The 20,906-nt window shown below is 40.7% G+C and overlaps 2 protein-coding genes across 3 annotated transcripts in view; both read left to right on the top strand.

Annotated features, from left to right (window-relative positions):
* Window positions 1-20,906, top strand: part of sntb2 (syntrophin, beta 2) — a 64,963-nt gene that overhangs the window by 27,782 nt on the left and 16,275 nt on the right. The window contains exons 4-5 of the mRNA XM_086073073.1: window positions 634-776; window positions 14,239-14,435. Of these exons, the coding sequence (XP_085929199.1) occupies window positions 634-776; window positions 14,239-14,435 (340 nt within the window). The remainder of the gene's footprint in view (window positions 1-633; window positions 777-14,238; window positions 14,436-20,906) is intronic.
* Window positions 5,626-10,528, top strand: LOC147176475 (uncharacterized). Of its 2 annotated transcripts, XM_086073077.1 has the most exons (4): window positions 5,626-5,931; window positions 6,219-6,373; window positions 6,477-6,653; window positions 6,848-10,528. In XM_086073077.1, exons 2-4 carry the CDS (start codon window positions 6,259-6,261, stop codon window positions 6,862-6,864), a joined length of 309 nt encoding a protein of 102 aa, XP_085929203.1. In that variant the 5' UTR covers window positions 5,626-5,931; window positions 6,219-6,258; the 3' UTR covers window positions 6,865-10,528. The 2 variants fall into 2 exon arrangements, with proteins under 2 accessions (XP_085929203.1, XP_085929202.1); XM_086073076.1 differs by having other exon boundaries at window positions 5,626-6,373.

Below are 20,906 nucleotides of genomic sequence, written 5' to 3'. Positions count from 1 at the left end.
CCAGTCAGTTAATTACTTGCATAATTAAAAATGGAAGAAATGGCCCCAATAGTATGAACAAATATTCTGAATGTCATACGCAAACATTTATTACATGCTTTACTTTAATGCATGTAGTTATGTTTATTGCTTAACACAACCTGTGCTACCTTTATTGTAACCATCTGCTGTCAAGCTAAAGGATAATCTGCGGTCAAAATTAATAGTGCGATTAATCTGCGTTAATAAATAATTAATGCTATATTTTTTTGTGTGATTAATTAATTAGTTAACGCTTTAACTTTGACAGCACAAAAAAAAAACTAAACGTATAAATATGTTTTTTAGACCATAGCAATATTTAAAATAGAATATGTTTATACGTTTTGTCGAGCAAATGAGTTAAGTGGGAGGAAAAAAATTGAGAAGAGGGTAAATACTTTTTCACAGCATTGTATACAGTGCATTGATGATCAAACAGAACATACAACAAATCAAATCAAATAAAAACCTTTACCAAGAAAAACTTTCTGCTTCCGGTATTTACTCATTCAGCAACACAATATAGACTAACCAAGGATTTCTTTTAAATTGAGGAAAGGCTATTGTAAAGCAATATTTAATCCAAAAAACCCTGCTGATCTTGCTCCTTAGGTCCAACTGGAAGGTGGACGGCAGCAGTACAGACCTGTTGTCATGGCACTCACAGAAAAGGACATGCTGCTCTTTGAATCTGTGCCATGGGGTAGAGAATCATGGGCGTTGCCCTTGCTCACACACCCACTGCTTGCTACAAGGTAGGACTTTTGGAACAATATTTTGGTTTGTCTACATAAGGTCACATAAAAAGCATAATATTACATATGAGGAGACACAACTGTAATCACAGCCTTCCAGTGAATAAACTATTCTGCCAGCAAGAATAGCATAGCAAGAATAGGTATTTGATTTAATCCTGGGCTGGTCTCTTTCCATATTTTTACATTCACTCTTCTCTTTTGTGTGTGTGTGCGCGCGGGTTTATCATATCATGGGGACCAAACCTCTTTTTGACGGTCAAAACTTGGTTTTAGAGTTCAGGTTTGCATTGGGTTTTGGTTGAGGTTAGGGTAAGGCAGTCAGTTGTGATGGTTAAGGTCAATGAGATGTCCCCACTAGAAATGTAAACCCAACGTATGTGCGTGTGTGTGTGCGCGCGTGCGTGTGAGTTTTTAAATCAAATTGATTTATATATAACTAATTTACAACAAAAGTTATGTTGTGGCCTCAAGGCATTTTCCATAATATTCATAATTTCCAACGCTGTGCTGCTCATACTGTATAATGAAGAAGAAAAAAACGAACCCCTCATGAGAAAGCACTATTGGCAAGAAAAAAAAATCCCATCTAAGGAAGAAACATGCCTTGACATTATGGCTGGACGATTATGGAAAAAATAATAATCGCAATTATTTTTGCTTGAGATTGAAATCACGATTAATAATTTAAGATGTTATCAACTTTTAAAACCCGTCTTAAAACATACCTAAATTCTTTGGTCTTTGGGGCAGTGTGGTGTGCATCTATGGTCCACAGTGTACACACTGATAATTAGATCAGAAGAAACTTGCAATTGAATTGTATTAAAATAACTCGTTTTTCACAGATTGGGAAGAATGTGTTCCTTTCAGTAGTGTTATCTTGCCTGCATGTGTTTCTACAGCATTTGTGTGTAAATATTCGTTATTTGAAGGAATATCACTCCTGAAGTTGATGCTAACTTCCCGTTAGCCTTTGAATGGGATCTTCCATTAATTTTAGCATAAGCAGTAGGCTAGCAATATTTTAAAAACGAAGCATGTTTTGTGTTTAAATATACAGTGGATGTGATTATTTTTGACGTGTGTTTAGTTTTACAGTTAACTCTAACTCGGATGTCAATAAACAACTTAAAGGACGCTTAGAAATCAAATTGATTCGCTGCGGGCTAAGTTGCTACAAGCAACATGGTGGCGGTGCATTCAGGGTACTTTCACAACATAGGTAACTTGTAAACACCGCGTTTTGCACATTAATTGTTTTCTTCGATTTAACGATCGAGAGAAGCCAAAATCGAAATTGCCATAACATTTTGATTTTCGCCCAGCCCTACTGACCTGTTGGGTTGAGATAGAGCAAGGATGGCCAACAGGTGGCTTGCAAGCCCAAAGGTTGCATGCTCTGGCAGTCCATCCATTTTCCGCATAGAACTTATGAAAATAATTCATGACTTTTTACAATAGTGCCATATAGCTGAGAGTTTTGAAGGAAAGATTATGTCATAGTAGTGATGTGTGATATTACAAAACATATTGTAGTGTGATTTTAAAACATCTACTTAACAATATAACCTTCTCTACAATATAACCCACTATCGTTTGTATCATTGTGTTTTGTTTACCTCTGTTGCTACATACATACAGTATGTAGGGTGTCTAAAGTCACTCTTTGTCAGACAAACACACAACTTCATATTCCTGGAGTATATGTACCCACTCCATCATTCCATCTCACTCTATAAATGTACGCTGACAGTGAGTGGACCCTTCTTCAATCGGCGGTGTAGATTGTATGGATGTAACGATAACGGCATATTAAAGGTCTCATATTATTCAACTTTTCAACATACTAAAATAGTTCTCAAATGTGTAAAAGACATGTCTGTGACATGCATTCGTCAAAATTGACTTTTAATCTAATATTTTTGCTCTCCCTAAATTAGCCCAAAAATGCTCTGCTCAAAACAGCCTGTTTTAGGGGTGTGTAAATAGCTGCACCAGGCCACGCCTATGCCGTACCCTTCTCTCTTGAAGGGGCAGTCATTTCGGTCATGGTAGCCATGTGCTAATGTTATGAATGGAAACGACTGGCCATGGGAGCAGAAGAAAAGAAAAATACAGACATGTATTTTACACATTTGAGAACTATTTTAATAAGTGGAAAAGAGGCATAACGTTTTACCATAAGAAGAAGTGGCATAATGTTGCTACAGAGACTATGTTGTGGCGTTCGTGATTGTTTAGGCAATGGTTATTATCCCGTAACCGGCAAATCTCCCGCAAAAGTTATTTTGCCGTGAATGTCTCTGATTTGCCGTGAATGCTTGCAGACATTTACAAGCGGTTATGAATAACACAAATGTGCACATTTAGGCAACTGCGCGGTCGCAACGTGCAAGCCGTCTCGTCGAGACCACTTAGCGGCCGGTTAGCATCACAAAGTCATGTCAACTAGGTGGCAAGTTGCCAGTCAGGCCAAATTAACCATCGCTGATTGTATCTTGACAAAACAATATGCAACGCTTCATATTATCCAACCACCGTCTGCTTAATCATATCTGACCTCTGAGAAAGCTAAAGAAGTTGCGGACGGACTTTTTTCATGCCTGGTTGGATTGTAGACAGGCCGGGAATGCATATTATTGATAGAAAACCCCTTTAAAGTGCATTTTCATACTATGGGACCTTTAAAATTAACACAATATTGTCGTCATCATGTCATGATATTAAAAGCACACGTCTGTTAAAAAGGCAAAGTTGTATTCCATTTGTGCAGTTCAAGCACCCTCTGGTGGTTAGTTTATGTTTGAATCGTGGTGGTTAAAGACACAAACACAGGGAAGCAGATGCAATGAGGCAGATCCCCCCCATTTCTTTTAATTAGGGCTGGGCGATATAAAGGTAGAGATTTTGACTTTACTGTCTTACCGCAGTAGCGCATGTTGATGACGTCACAGCATAGCGCATGTTGATGACGTCATCATATATGCCCCCGGTGTTCCGGCATGGCGCACGGCTTGTTGTGGCGGCCAGCTTGACTCGTCACGTGACTCGAAATTATATTTAATTGCCAATTAAGGAAGGTAAGAAAGTTAATTAGTCTGTTAATTAGTCTGTTATTGTATCATACGACACAAGTGCGTTAGTAACTAGCCACTAACGGGAGGCTAAACAAGTGACAGCGTTCTGCGAGCCAATCTGCAGCTACATTCAAATACTGTCGGACAATTCAAACTCAGACAGTAAAAAGTCCATCAATGCATTAACCGTTAATAATTGCAAATATCTAAACAATGTAAGCTTTCTATCAATCTATAAAAGCTGGCATACATTAAGAAGAATGATGGGTGTGATATCACTGTTTTGTGTGTGTGTGTTTTTTTTTACTTAAAGGTATCAAAGAGTATTTTACAAAAAAATATAATTTGACTTGTACTTATGCCCCCCCCCCCCCCCCCCCCCATAGATTGTAGCCAATCAATAACGAAGGTGCTTCGTTACTGATTGGCTCCTGGCTTGTCAATCACACTTCTTGTGTAAGTGCCCCGAGTACGTAGTTTGCGTAGGCCTCTAACGTAACAGTGTTTACTAACGCGGCGGCGGCAACAGCAGCGGTGTAGCTTCTTCCTACTGTAGCTAGCTCCTCGCGTGTGTGTTCAAAGTTAACTAACAATGGCAGAGAAGAATACAGGACCACCGAGCCAGGAGACAAGGACTGAAAGAGCGGAGCCAAACAAGTCATTTTGGGTGAGTCTTTTCCTCGATGTCGTGCGCTAAAGCAGCAGAGGGGTCTGAAGAAGGATGCTTTGGTCGTTAAGTTTCTGTTGGACAGGTAACTTCAGTTTACTTTTTGAGTAAGAACTATACTTTATAAGCTTGTTAAACATGTGAAGTTGTATAATGACACCAGCGTCAATGCAGCTTAACGCTTTGTTTAATGACGCTAACGTTTCCTACTTACACTGAACATGTTTTGCATGTAGCTTATGTCGTGTAGCTTATATATGAACAGTGGAGTAGTGTAAAAAGTAAATTGTCAATCTTTTTAAAATAAATGATTTATAGCTAAAGGAAATTTTCTCATGCATGTTGTGTTCACAACGTGTGTAAATGCATCTTCCTGCCCATGTCGTTGCAGTTATGACAATATCACGTCCACCCCTCTGTGGGTTAGACTGCAACCTCCTGCATCCACAATAGTACAGGAGTCACTGTCGGACAGTTGAGTAGTTTGTGTAAGAAAATAAGTAGTACTGGGTTATTGCATATATACTCACAGACCGACAGAAACCAAGTCTGAGAAAGGGTATAGCGAGTACAAGGCTTTACATAACATAGCTCTCCTCCCCCATCATGCTAAATCCCATGTCTACAGTACAGCAGTACAACATAGAGCGAGGCCAGGGTTCACAGATAAGCAGACTCTGGTCCAGATGTCGACCAAACCTAAGTATAATGTCAAAAGATCTAACGTTTAAACCAGGTCTAAAGCTGGACTAAACCAATTTTTTGCTTGTGTTCATTTTGTACCTTCAAATATTATTATTTTTTGGGGGGGATTCAGGACCCATATAATATGCCATCGCTTCCACGTATTGGTGTTTTTCTTACTATTGGTAATAGTTTTTTCAGTTAGATAAATTTATGTTGAGTCCTATTTTAAAGTAATAGGCACATTAAAAATATTTGTTTAGTCTTTCAATCTACCTGGTTCCTCTGTCCAGTCTCACTTTCATTATTCTACTGTGTGTGGGTGTGCGTATACTTGTAGGGAGGGAGGTGGGGTACTTATGCGTGTGACCATGTGTTTGCATACTGTAAGTGGGGGGGGGGGGGGGGGGGTCGATGTGAGGGAAGGATTTTAATGCTGCAAAGCACATTGTGTTGCATTGTATCGACATGTTACTTGTTAGCACTTGCCGATACCACTGTTTTTATGCAGTATCGGGACCTCTGCCGATACCGGTATTGGAACAACACTGGTCAACCAGCTTCTCTCATTTATCATGATGTCTTGAAGCAGCTTCTTGAGTACCTACTGTTGCCCATTGACGTATGCACAGCAAAGGATCCCGTTACAAAGGCGCCATGCAATTCAGCAAAGCCTTTTGAAGTGTCATTTAAGCACCAATTTACAACTGTCATTGCAGAATGGGTAAGTGTTTTCACGCTTTCAATCAATTAGAGTTCTAATTTACAGCAAATATAGTCATCCTCGAGAGCAGTGGTTCTCAACCCTGGTCCTCGAGTACCCCTATCCAGCCTGTTTTCTATGTCTCCCTCAGCCAACAACAGGTAATTCAAACGATCAGCTAATCAGTAAGCTCTACATGATAACGATCCTCACCTGTGTTGGCTGAGAGAGACATGGAGAACAGGCTGGATATTTGGAATTATGGAATTTTTAGTATTTATACATCAAAACTGGGTTTCCTCATTTAGGTCAACAGCAGAGTTGGAGTCATTTCATAACCACATCTTGATGTATACTGAAAAGAGATTCACATTCTCTCAGAGTGTCTTCAAGGCAAAAATCTATTTAGCGACCCTGGATTACAACCATCACCTGGGCAGAGCACTCAAGAGGAAGAGGGATGGTACAGTACAGTATGTCAATTTTAAGATTTGACATACAACTCCTTTGGAGTAACAATTCTTGGTCCACATTTTTATAATACACAATTTATGACATTATGACAGATGTCAAAAAGGACTACCAGTACATCGCTGACCTCCAAGCAGTTGTACTCGGCTCAAGGCTTTCATCCCAGAGAGGGATGGCAGAAAGTCACCCTTTCAGACCCGAGGATCCAAGATGGCTTGGTACTCTAGCAACTATACAAGAGCTAGAGCATCAACAAGTCAGCAGAGGGCTATGTAAGTTTCCAGTATGCAGATGACATGCGCTGTCATATTATTATTTTTTTTTTATTGTTTTATTTTTTAATTTAACTTCGGGTAGACACAGTGATCCATCAATGCTGTTGTAACTAGGTATATGTGGGTCTGAAAAAAGCACTAAACATAATAATCCTATTCGTTCCTAAAATGCATTATTTTCTTTCCTGCAGGGAAACCGTCTGAATGAAGAAGGCCCCCACAGCTTCTACCACTTGACCCATCCAAACAGTTACATGTTTAGTAATTATAACACCAAATGTAAATAGCATACACTCTAAATGTTTTACATTGAATAAAGTTATGTAGTAACTTTGCAATAAATTCTTATTTATACATATATTGTCATATTACCCCTAAATGTGATGTACAGATGTCTTACAATGTCCTCTACATCAAAGCTTTTGCTTCATCCCAAATGGCAAAATGTTCAAGTATTTTTAATTTGGGAAATGTTTATATCAAATTGAGTAAATTATAAGGTCATAATGTATATATTGAAGTAATTAGACAAATATTTCAATACACTTTTTATTGCACACATAGTCCAAACATAATTCACAGTAAATATTGAGGTATTATCTATTGCACAATTTAAAACACACATAGTCAAAAGATTATTCACAGTATATGAGGTATTATCTATTGCACTTACGCATGCGCACTATTGCAAAAACCACAAATGGCCGTTGGGCAACTTGTTTGCCACATGATCCTCTCTAGTACCTTTTATTAAAATCAATGGTCCAACTAGTCACTTCTGTTTACAATACCAAATCATCTACGAGGCTTCCATTCTCCATTCTAGTTGTTGGTATGTCTTTCAATCAATCAAAAATAAAGAATAAACCTGCTGTTTTATATCATTCTTATAACATTTACCATCAAAAATAGGAGCACCTTTACTATAGTCCCTTTTAAACAAGAATTAAACAGGACATACACTGTCTGAGTCATAATATAGCAGTTTTATTTTATTTTCATTAGTTACCTGAGTTTACTCCTGGTTGGGAAACACTGCATCGGATGACCTAATACAAAGTAATGTTGAAGGGCCAGATTTGACGGATGCTAGGCATGCTAAGAGCTGCCACATCTTCATTGAACAAACTAATTTTCACAAAAGCAAAGCCTTTTTTCCCCAATTTCTTTTAAAGTAATATAAAATAATGCATCTGTTATAGTGCAGACAAATCTTGTTACAGTAATATATTTTGCAGCTATATGTTGAGTTGCTGTCATTCTTTACGTCATCTGAAACTACGCTATGCAAATTGAGACAACTATACATGAGCAAATATGGTCAAGATGTATCTTCCCCCCCAAAAAGTGCCGCAAAACCTGTGTGGTGCGACCAACTGAAAAAGTTGGTAGTATCAGTGCTACCGGTGCAAAAGTAAGTGTCGAGCCCTGAATATATTTTACACCAGTGCTGACTTAATTTTGATTTGAGATTTGCACAATAAATGTTGTTATCCAAAGTTGATTTATTCTCTCATTGTTTTTTTTTGTTTTTTGATCTATATAACTTCTATAAAGGACTATGTAAACCAGTAAGCAAATTATCTATCAAAAAAACAACAACACCTAATTCTATACCGTGATATATACCGTTACCGTGAAGGGATGCAGTTTATGCCGTGATATAAATTTTTGGTCATATCGCCTAGCCCTACTTTTAGTTAAACAAAAACAAGAAGGCAAACAAGGCACAGGTAAAAAAAAACACAAAAAAAACAAAGTCCAAATCCAAAGTGTGGGAAGACGTGGGGGAATAACAAGGCATGACACTGAGACATACAGCAACAGCAACAAACAACGGACCAACAAAGACTGAACCAGACAGAAGCAAAGCCTGTTTGTTCCTCAAACAAATTTTGTACACTCAGAAGCCTTTCAAGACATGCCTGTATCCAAAATAAGACGCTGAGGACGTTTAATGTAATGTATATGCCAAGTCTGGAGTGGCGTTGTAGCGCAGCCACAGGGTGTTAACGGAAAGCGTAGAAGAATCAACAAAGAAGATGAACACTTTTTTTTTTTTTACTTTATTGCAATTTGCAGAACAACATGGCTTTGCATTTATCAAAACAATATGACTAAGACGAACACAGGAGAAGTGACAATAGTCAGGTTTCCATCCAAATGTTTTGACATTTTTATGTGAATTGTGGGAAATGCGCAAAACGGACATGCGACTTATGCCCGTTTCCATTCGCTCTTCTTTTGCGAATATGTGCCGCGAGATGACATTGTAGTGACGGAACTTTGGGACAATGGGGAGTTGCAGGTGGGAATGTTTGTTTTGACGGACTGAACGGAAGTAGTTTGTCTTGTTGGCTTCCCTCCTGCATGTAAGTGAAGTGTGTCGTTACATTGAGAGCTGATGTTAATAAAGCCATCTAAAATTGCATTAATCTTTTTTTTTCTTTAATTAATTATAAAAAGATTCATGTTTCTTCGTCTCCCCAAACATATCTTACTTTATCATCCGCCATTTGTTGTGACTACAAACGTGCGTGTGACGTAGTATCAGTCAAAACGTGTGACGTATATCCGGTCTTGTAGTCGCTTATTTGCAAAACCTGTTTCCATCGCCAAAATGTGCATTTTCCTTTTTTCGATAAGCTTCAAAAACCACCCCCTCCAAGCCTAAAAACTTTTTTTGCAAATTTTGGGCCTTTTTTCGAATATCTGGCGTTTCCATTCAGTTTATTTTTTGCAATTCTTGAAAATTCGAAAAAAAATAAGTGGATGGAAACCCACCTAACGGCGGGTGATTCAAGTACAACACCGCTTGTTGAACGTGGGAATAAAGAAGCAAAATATTTAGTTGCAAAAGCATAAGTAAGCTAAGGAGGTTGCGCAAAATCGACTACGTCATCAAACTAGGACAATCACTGGAGGAGTATCCTGCATATGCTGTCCAAACGGGCGCATTTTGAAATCTTTCTACTCTGGAGTACAGTTTCAAAAGTGATCAGTTTCAAGCGTCGCACCAGTGGAATATGGTCAGACTGCAATGAAGGCGCACTTACGGACTGGTTCAGGTGCACGGGAGAGAGAGGGACTCTGTGAGCGTCGATCCTCAGTTGAAGAAAACTCTGTTAGAGGCGATCTGGGCGGTCGGCGCAGAGGCGAAGAAGAGGAGGAAGTTCCTTCATGCGACTTTTAAACTTGTGTCTCGGGAGGGATCAAGCAGTAGTCCCGCCTCTTCCGTGCGCTTGAAGCAAACTTGGTCGACTGAGACCAAGCTTTTGGGTAAGCATTTGCTAATTTTTGATCAGAATTGACAAGCCAGATGCTTCATTTATCTTTCTGAATCACATTCACATTACCATGATCATAAAGTTACTAAGCTTATTGACTCTTTGACTGCCAAGCATTTTCAGAAAAGAGGATATGTGGGTGCCAGCTGATTTAAGCATTTTGACTGATCTTTCAAGGTCCACAGAAAATTTTGTGTTGGGACTATGGAAACACAGATACTACCAAATGAAAGATTGAACTCTCATCTTTCATCGGAAAAAAAAAGTTTGTTTCTACCTTATTCAGTTTTTCAGTAATCAACAATAGAAAATAGGTTAGTTTCATCCAAATGCTCTGTTTTGGACCAAAATACGGAGAAATCAAGCTTTTTGTGAAACGATATTATTTCATGCACTCTCGTGAATTTGACACCTTTTTTTTCCATGAATGATGCCACAAACACTTAAACAGTGCTTCACGTCTGTAAAACACTACCACCAACAATACCACCCGGTATAGGAACCGAAGGACACGAGGAAGCCAGACGTAACACCAGGTCACCGTATCATGATCCTGAGAGTAGACTTGATGACAACATGGCAATTCAAAACTGACACCTCCCATGGCTCAACCCCCACTCTTCTCATCAACATTGTGCCTGCCTTCAGTGACACGCCCCCTGCTCTGTGATGGGCTGGAGGGGTAAACATAGACTGGTCATCGGGGGCTTGAGGCTGCGGCGGCAAACCTGATTCGGGGACTTGAGGCTGCGGCGGCAGACCTGGTTCGGGGACTTGAGGCTGCGGCGGCAGACCTGGTTCGGGGACTTGAGGCTGCGGCGGCAGACCTGGTTCGGGGACTTGAGGCTGCGGCGGCAGACCTGGTTCGGGGACTTGAGGCTGCGGCGGCAGACCTGGTTCGGGGACTTGTGGCTGCGGCGGCAGACCTGGTTCGGGGACTTGAGGCTGCGGCGGCAGTCCTGGTTCGGGGACTTGAGGCTGCGGCGGCAGACCTGGTTGGGGGACTTGAGGCTGCGGCGGCAGACCTGGTTGGGGGACTTGAGGCTGCGGCGGCAGACCTGGTTCGGGGACTTGAGGCTGCGGCGGCAGTCCTGGTTCGGGGACTTGAGGCTGCGGCGGCAGACCTGGTTGGGGGACTTGAGGCTGCGGCGGCAGACCTGGTTGGGGGACTTGAGGCTGCGGCGGCAGACCTGGTTGGGGGACTTGAGGCTGCGGCGGCAGACCTGGTTGGGGGACTTGAGGCTGCGGCGGCAGACCTGGTTGGGGGACTTGAGGCTGCGGCGGCAGACCTGGTTGGGGGACTTGACGCTGCGGCGGCAGACCTGGTTGGGGGACTTGAGGCTGCAGCGACAGACCTGGTTGGGGGACTTCTGGTTGGGGGACTTGAGGCTGCGGCGGCAGACCTGGTTGGGGGACTTGAGGCTGCTGCGGCAGACCTGGTTGGGGGACTTGAGGCTGCTGCGGCAGACCTGGTTCGGGGACTTGAGGCTGCTGCGGCAGACCTGGTTCGGGGACTTGAGGCTGCTGCGGCAGACCTGGTTCGGGGACTTGAGGCTGCTGCGGCAGACCTGGTTCGGGGACTTGAGGCTGCTGCGGCAGACCTGGTTCGGGGACTTGAAGGTGCGGCAAGCGTGGTTCGGGGACTTGAAGGTGCGGCAAGCGTGGTTCGGGGACTTGAAGGTGCGGCAAGCGTGGTTCGGGGACTTGAAGGTGCGGCAGGCGTGGTACGGGGACTTGAAGGTGTGGCAGACGTGGTTCGGGGACTTGAAACTGCAGCAGACGTGGTTCGGGGACTTGAAACTGCGGCAGACGTGGTTCGGGGACTTGAAACTGCGGCAGACGTGGTTCGGGGACTTGAAACTGCGGCAGACGTGGTTTGTGAACTTGAGGCTTGCTACTCAGAGCGCCACCAGCCGGAGCCAGGCGACGCCCGAGTTCATCCAACAATTCCTTTAGTTGCCTTGCGGAGGCAAGGAATTGTTCCTGGGGTGACAGCGCTCCCGCTGGGTCCTTCTCGGGTTGGTTCATTCTGTCAAGGGGGCTTTGTTTGATGGAGGACCCAGTCGCAGGGAAGCAGGGCAATGAGGCGAAGGTGAAGTGCAAAAAGGGATTTTAATTTCTACAAAACAAAAAGCGAGATCCAAATTGCAAGGAAAAACAAAACATGGGGGGAACAACAAGGCAAAAACGGGCAGCATGACATGAGGAAAAGACAATGAACCAACCCAGACAGAGGGGAGACAGGAGACTAAATACACAGACGCTAATGACACAACAAGACACACCTGGGGCAAGACACAAGTGGCTGAGGGCACTGATTGGTTCACACGAGGAAGGGCAGGATTACACACTTAACAAGACCAAGGGAGAATACACAAGGAAAACAGAACCCAAACATGACAGAAGGTTAGTCGTAGCAAGACGGAGTATCTGTGTGTGAATGGGAGAGACCCAAGTGGAAGGGTGAGGTTACAGGGAGAAGAGACCAAGAAGGTAGAGGAGTTTAAGTATTTAGGGTCAACAGTCCAGAGCAATGGAGAGTGTGGAAAAGAAGTGATGAAGCGTGTGCAGGCAGGCTGGAACGAGTGGAGAAAAGTGTCAGGTGTGATGTGTGATAGAAGAGTTTCAGCTAAACTGAAAGGAAAGATTTATAAAACTGTGGTGAGACCAGCAATGTTGTTTGGTCTGCTGCTCGGGCCCTAATAATTCTTACAAAAACAAGAGGGACCTCGCAGCAGTAGCTGCTCGGGCCCTAATAATAATGCATATATTTGTGGGGACTGGGAAGTTGTATTTTACAATTTTAAAAATGTGCAGAAGTTTGTAAATTACTTCATGTTAAAAATGAGATAGCTCTTAATATGAAAAGAACACATTGATGTTTTGTTGTTCGTTTGCAGTAAAGTTGTGTCACTTTACAATGCTCATCCATATTGAACATGACAAAACAAAAGCCTTCAATGTTGTGCAAATAAGTCATTGTAACACAATTTAACAGTTATAATTTAAATAATGCATATATTTGTGGGGATGGGGTCAAGTTGTATTTTAAAAAAATTTAAATTTGCAGAATTTTACTCCATGTTAACATTTAGACAGCTCTTGATATGAAAAGAAAAATGCACTGATGTCACCATTGTCTTACAAATACAATAATGCCATCTCGTGACAGAAAAATTACCAACACAAGTCAATGTCAAACTCTTACAGTACAGTACATATTTTAAATTTTAAAACTATTTTATGAATTATTATGAAGTTACTGTATAAATGACTAAAATATGAAACTATATGTCCTAGTTTAAAATTGTTTCCCACTTTTATGTTAAGAGCATGAAAAATTATGAAAAAAATATATTACTGTACATTTTATGTTAAATTTAGACATGAATTTAGATATAAAATGTGCAATTTGAGATTAATCGTGAGTTAATTATTGAAGTCATGTGAATAATTACGATTAAAAATTGTAATCGCCTGACACCCCTAATATTTATGCATGTATGATGCAAGCAGTAGGTCTTGCTTTGTTGAACTTTCTTTGTGTGAGGCAGCAGTTCTAACTGCTTGGTCTATTGTTCTGCATTAGAAATCCCTCATCAAAGCAACGTTAAACTCTTTTCCAGTACAGTCGAGTAATGGTCCTATTTGTCTAAAAAGAAATGACAGTTCTATTTGTATACCTCCATCTAGACTGGTGCATTCTGGCACTGTGACAGATTCAAGCCAAGAGTTTTCTTTGTGTGAGGCAGCAGCGCTAACTGCTGATCCATTGTTCTGCATCAGAAATCCCTCACCAAAGCAAAGCTAAACTCTTTTCCAGTACAGTCTAGGGATGCAACGGTTCTCGGTCTTAGACTGAAGCGTTTGGTCCACCCTGTTTCGGGGGTAACTACAAAGGCAGAAACACGGCAATTCGCTCCCGGCCAAAATGGGTTAAAGGAAACATGAGCAACATGAACAAGCATCTCCAGCGTCATCGCCCTGATAAACACAGATTTTAAAAATATTATTATTATTATTATTTTGTACACATATTTTATACTACTGTGTAGTGTTAACACTGTCGTAGCACAATGCAATTTTTGCTGACAAGCAAAATAAAGAGAATTTTGCGCAAAAAAAATAGTTTACTTACTTACGCACAAATCACATACCGGAACCGTGGCCCAAAAACAGAGGTACGAAACGTACCGTAGGCTACTTGTACCGTTGCACCCCTAGCACAGTCGAGTAATGGTCCTATTTGTCTAAAGAGAAATAAATGACAGGTCTATTTGTATACCTCCATCCAGACTGGTGCATTCTGGCAGTGTCCGCGGCTCTCCCGCTCAGAGTTCTGACCTGGTGTTTGCCACTCGGACTGGCACAGGACGGGGCATTGAATTACACATCTTTCGTGTGGAGACCCACTGGGATCTGTCTTCATGGACAAGGGCCCTAGTACAAGGTGCACATTCCGCTGCAGAGCTCATCAAAGAAGTTTCTATTGGTGAGTGTGATTTTTTTTAAATCTGTAAATGAATTCCCAAATGAGAATATTCCCAGAGTTGCCTATAGGGATGTAATGTTATCCAAACGTCACAATACAATTCATTACGATATGAACGTCACAATACAATAATTATCCCGATATTATGGGGAGGGTGGAGATATGTATAAAAAAAAAATCACAATAATATGAAAAAAAACCGTCACGGTATTACGCAAAAAAAAAAAAGAAGAAGCTCATATTGGAAAAAAAGAACTAGTGTTTTTGTATGTAACAATAGAATAAATGTATACAATGCTAAATAGCTGAGGTCATAATTATTCATATAGTTCAAATAGTACAGGTAGCATAAACCTCAATGCATATAAATGCTCTACAATCAATGATAACATCTAATATTGAGACACGGAAATTGTAAGTAAATTTGTGGAGGAACTCAAACATTACATTCCCCTTCATCTGGCGATTAGCGTGGGTCTTAACCGCAGGTGGCCAAAACATGCCTAATTAAAGTTCAAATGCACTAATAAACAGAGGTGGGCATTTTACATATTTTTAATGGTTCGTCGTCAGTCCGCCATTTTATTCAAGCCGAACCAACCTGTCATCGTAGGTCCGCCATTTTATTTTACCCACTTTCTGTCATCACAGCTATTTTAGGAACAACCTTCAAGGGTGGGCATTACGTCATTACTGTGTCAGTCAATGTAAGTAGCCAAAAATAAGCACTGATACTCCCCTGCTTCAATTGCTGCCAAGTAAATTAGATGGTGGATAATATATAAATATTAGGGCTAGCGCTGCGAAGTCCCTCTTTTTGTAAGTCTTCTTCTTCTTCTTTGTAAACGATCAAATTTTTGGGGACCTAAACATTTACGAAAATTCACCAAACTATAAAATATGCACCAATCCCAGCTATTCTGTTATACATCTAGTGGTGATAAGAAATGTCATACTTTACATTTGTATCTATTGTTCCGAGCCCGTTTGAGGGATCAAGTAGAAATTTTGTCAGAAAAACTTTAAGATGTTGATCATGCCCTACACCGAATATTGTAACTTTTCACCAAAGGGTAATGGCCACCCATTACGGTGCCGTAAAGTCTGATGATTCACCGTGACAATAAAAGCTGCGTTAACTTGACCCAGATGATCCTCTCAAAATTTCACACGTTTGATGAGAGTCCAGATCTGAATACATCTAAGAACTTATATTTATTTGTACTGATAGCGCCACCTACTGGCAAACACATTTAAAAAAATACATCTTCAACTTTTTTCTCCAACCACGTTAACTGGATCTACCTCATATTTGCTCAGAAGAGTGTTTAGGCCTTCATGATGTTATAACACAAAGTTTGTGAGTTTTCGCGAATCGCTGTGGGCGTGACAAGGTACTGTTCGCCAAGAAAACAACGCCTATTTTGAGAGCCTAACCATGCACAGAAACTCATGAAAATTGGCACACACATCTGGCCTGGCAAAATGAGCAATATTTTGTCATGTATTGTGCAATAAAAATAAAAAAAACTCACTAGCGCCCCCTAGAAAGCAGTCAAGGTTGTACGTTTAAGCAATATCTACGAAAAGATTTTGGTATTTGAGGGAGCCCAAGACCTACACAAAAGTCTCTTGGACCCATATGCTTAAATGAACAGGAAGTGAGCTACGAATTTTTGAATGTCCGATTTTTTCAATTTTTTTAACATTTACAGGGGGCATACTCTTGCTCATTTCTCCTACACGTTTGATCCAATTGACTTCAATCTTGGCCTGGACTATTTCAAGACCTGGGCCATCAACAACAATTTCTTAATACTATATGACGGGGGCAGGGCATCATATTTTGTGTTTCATATTTCCTTTGTTATGAAAGACAAAATACGTAATAACTCCCCCGGTACATGCTCCAAAAAATCCCAAACTTCACTTGTATGTTAAGAGCCACGATCTGAAGGTATCCATCCCTATGACAATAGTCAGTAATAAATATAGCGCCACCTAGCCCTTGGGTCGACAAAAAAAAATTACGACACATAAGGTATTTTGTCCAAAACTTTTCTCTTTGTAAGTGTGATAACTAAGTCATTTATGAATATTTTTTTACTTTCCACCACTCAAAATGTGCATTGACATCAGAACAATCCATGCATATGTACTTTTTAAAAATGTATTTAATTATTTGTTATGCCCTCTATGGACAATAAAAGCAATATTGTGCTATGAGTAAATCTAACTATGATATATATATATATATATATATAGTGCTGCTCAAAAGTTTGTGAACCTCTTGAGAAATTTGGATTTTCCAATTGTTCAATCGGAACCATTACATTTTATATGGTGTAGGTTTAGCATTTCAATGCATTGTTCTTTTTTTTTTTTATCAATTGTGTAGTCAAAACTAAATTAAAAATACTTTTTGGTCAATTCATGTAGGTGCAAAGGTAAGTGAACCGTGAGCTGCATTTCTTAAAACAAGCAGTCAAGTAGGATCCGGTAGGACAAATTGGTAGCTAAACTAACCACTGAAATGGACCAATGAAATGAGAGAGGTTTAGTGAAGAAATTATGCATCACTGACTGAAACAGAGACATAACCACATCACTTTAGTCTTACCCAGGGGAAGCCATACAGGTCAGTCATGCTGAGAGAAAGAGAAATCTCAGGGAAGCTCAGGAAGTGGGTAGTGACAGCACATCTGTCTGGGGAAAGCTATAAAGTCATCTAAAAAAAAATCGCGCTTCATCATTCCACTGTGAAGCAGATAATCTGCAACTACAGAACAGTGAAAATTACTACAATCCAGCCTAGAAGTGGATGACCTTTTAAAATATCAGCAAGACCAACAAGACAAATAATAATTCAGGTGAAAGCCAACCTGTGCATTACATGGAGGGATTTGCAGATCTCTTTTGCTGCATCTAGGACACGTGCATGCTTCAACAATCAGAAGAAAAGTCAATCGACAAGGCTTTCATGGAAGGCTTGCTCGATAGAAGCCTCTGCTCACAAAAAAGATCAAAGCTGCTCATCTCAACTTTGCCAGAGAGCATCTGGACAAAACTGAAGCTTTTTGGAAGTCCCTTCTGTGGACAGATGAGTCCAAAATTGAACTGTTTGGTCACAACTAAAACAGTCATGTTTGGTGAGAAGTCAACACTGAATACCAGTAAAAGAACCTTCACCCTAGGATGAAGCATGAGGGTGAGAATGTTAAATTCTGGGCTGGCTTTTCATCCTCAGGACCTGGACAACTCCACATAATCCAGGGAATCATGAATTCAGAGGAATATTGCAAAATCCTGGAACATGACCTGAAGCCGTCTTTGTGAAGTTACAGCGTGGTAGAAGATGGATCATGCAACATGACAATAATCCAAAGCATTCCAGCAACACAACCAAGGAATGTCTGAAAAACAAGATTCATGATCTGGATGTGCCCAGTTATAATCCTGACTTCATTTCTTTCAAAATACTGTGGCGGGACCTGAAGCGGGCAGTTTATGCTGGACGCCCATCTAACCTCTCTCAATTGGCTGCATTTGGCTTGCAAGGTAGAGTAGCAAAAATTCCCCAAAGTAGATGTGAAAGACTGATAAGTCACTAAATAAAGTGTTTGGATGAAGTTATCATTGCAAAAGGAGGTGCAATGTCGGATTAAGGAAGAGGTTTACATCCGTTTTTCTTAAATCAAAAACTTTTGCTCAATAATGAATGACATTATTATCATTCTTTTTATTCAAGTCCATTATTTTCAATGTCAGCATTGTAGATTGGGGTAGGACTGAACATTTAACTCTTTGACCGCCATAAACGTTATAAAACGTTTAGCATAAACCTAGGGAAGGGCGCCGAGGACGTTAAAAGACGTCCCCTATGTTTTTTTTGGGTTTTTTTGGAAACGGGTGCAGGAAAGCCTTGGGCAGCTGTGCTGAAAGTATCAGGCAGATCTGGTTAGTAAAAGACTCGTTTTGGCCCCTAGAGGGCAGCGATGACTCTCTTTGCACAAGGTTGGATGGGCCGCCCACCGTGGGCGTCAGTAGAAGACGTGAGGCGGAGCTAGAGTGTTGAGGGGACAATGGCTGATGAAGCCACAATGGCTGACCAAGCAACCGGTTGCAAGCAGCTCCCGCTTGAGCATTTTTTTCAAAGACGGAAAGCATCGATCAATACTAAAAAGCGCATTGATGTCGACGATGATGATGACTCCGAGCTTGACGCCAAAGTTGGAAGCCTTGACGCGACTGTTATGATCACGTAGTAAGCCTCACCGGCTAAGCGCGGCTAGCGCGGCTACCGCTGCTAAGGCCGGAAAACGCGCACAATAACCGACCGGGTACTTCTACACAATCGGACATTCGATCGGGCGATGGAGAGTTGGCATCGACCAATGCACATTGATGATGATGGTGAATCCCGAGGTTGATGCCACAGTTGGACGCCACAGTTGGACGCGGCCTTTATTCTCACGTCATAAAGCATCACCGGCTAGCGCTGCTAACGCCGCTAACGCTGGAGCTGCACATGCAGACATTTTGTCGGACAATGAAGAGTACCCCGAGTCCAATGCATATTCATCGGAGGAGCGGGTACAGTCTGATCACGGAGAAGACCCTGTTTCTGGACTATGATGCCACCATGAATGGAGTGGATAAAATGGATCAAAACATCTCTTACAACCCGGTTTAGCAACTGAAGGACATGAGGAAGCGAGACGTAACATCACCGTAACGAAACCGTAGCATGATCCTGATATTAGACTTGATGGCAACACACACTGCAGTATATACTTGCTATTCCCCGGAAAAAAACGGCCTGCAAGAAAGTGGAGCTTTTGCACGCGAAGAGGCAATCTGTTGTGCAAATGCTGTTGTGTCTCCTTGCACGCAGGGGAGAAAAAACAAAAAGAAAAACTGTCGTTGAAACATCCACATATTTGTAAATAGCACCACAGTTGCACACATTTGTAAATAGTTTGCCAAATTGTTGTCAAATTGTTACACTGTTGAATGTAAATAAACGTATTTTGCTATCAAAAAACACTTTTTCATTCTTGGTGGTAGTGTTTTATAGAAGTAAAGCACTATTTAGGTGTTTGTGGCATCATTCATGGACAAAAAGAAGTGTAAAATTCACTAGAATGCATGAAATAATATCGTTTCACTAAAAGCTTAATTTCTCCGTATTTTGGTCCAAAACAGGCGAAATTGGGTGAAACTAACCATTTTCTATTGTTGATTACTAAAGAACGGAATAAGGTAGAAACAAACTTTTTTTTTCTGATGAAAGATGAAAGTCCAATCTTTCATTTGGTAGTACGTGTGCATAGTCCAAACAGAACATTTTCTGTGGACCTTGAAAGATCAGTCAAAATGCTTAAATCGGCTGGCACTGACGGCATCCCTTTTCTGAAAACGTCTGGCAGTCAAAGAGTTAATAAGGTTAATTAATATTTTATACAAAAAATCTAAACATGCCTGCCTGCAGGGTTCACAAACTTTTGAGTTCACAAACTTTTGAGTAGCACTGTATATATATATATATATATATATATATATATATATATATATATATATATATATATATATATATATATATATATATATATATATATATATATATATATATATATATATATATATATATATATATATATATATATATATATATATATATATGTGGGTGGGTGGGTGTTTCTCTCTGTACGGACCAAGCTTCTTCGTCTTCTTTTGTCTTCTGTGTTCTTCTTCTTCATCGGCAGCGGCTTCTTCTTCTTCTTCTTTATTGTCTTCTTCTAGTTTAGTGGCTGATTTACAGCTCTTTATTTGCGTAGATCGCCACCTAATGTACAGGCAGCATAAAGCGGTTCCATATACATTCAACTGTATACAGTCAATGCAATTCAATGCAATAGAAGCAAACAAGCAAGCAACCCCACTGCTGGTAAGCAACCGTCGTACCCGACAGACTGTCTACCTATGACGATTACACTGACATGAAAATCTACTTCTGTCTTTGCTTTGTCCGCTAATTTTTTTCCCCCCTGCGTCATTCATCATTCGCCAGAAAAACGTGGGTCCGTCGGTCCGTCGGTCCATCGCCGAGTTCCAACGGACTGCCCACCTCTGCTAATAAATAGGAATGTGATGATATATAAATCGCGATACTTTGTCTCCCGGTCGATTATCGATATGCTTACACCAAGTATCGATATTTGGAGTTAATATACAGCAGCTATAACGTTTGCATTATTCATTACTTATTGAGTAATTACTTGACGGGCTGCTAGGGGTAGCACCTCATAAGAGTGGCGGGGAAATGGATGGAAGTCTTCAGGTGAAGAAGACTCAAGTAAACAACACAACTCACAAGTTAAAAGATGCGCCAGCCGCGTACAAATCAAAGGTGTGGATATGGATAGCGTAGAATGAATACATTTCGGATTTTATAATATGGAACAAGGAGAA

This window comes from Leptonotus elevatus, chromosome 4 (genome assembly GCF_054856555.1).
Source record: "Leptonotus elevatus isolate MCC_2025b chromosome 4, RoL_Lele_1.0, whole genome shotgun sequence".
Classification (NCBI taxonomy): domain Eukaryota; kingdom Metazoa; phylum Chordata; class Actinopteri; order Syngnathiformes; family Syngnathidae; genus Leptonotus; species Leptonotus elevatus.
Note: the sequence above shows the minus strand (reverse complement) of the source record. Positions and strands in the feature narration are given on the sequence as shown.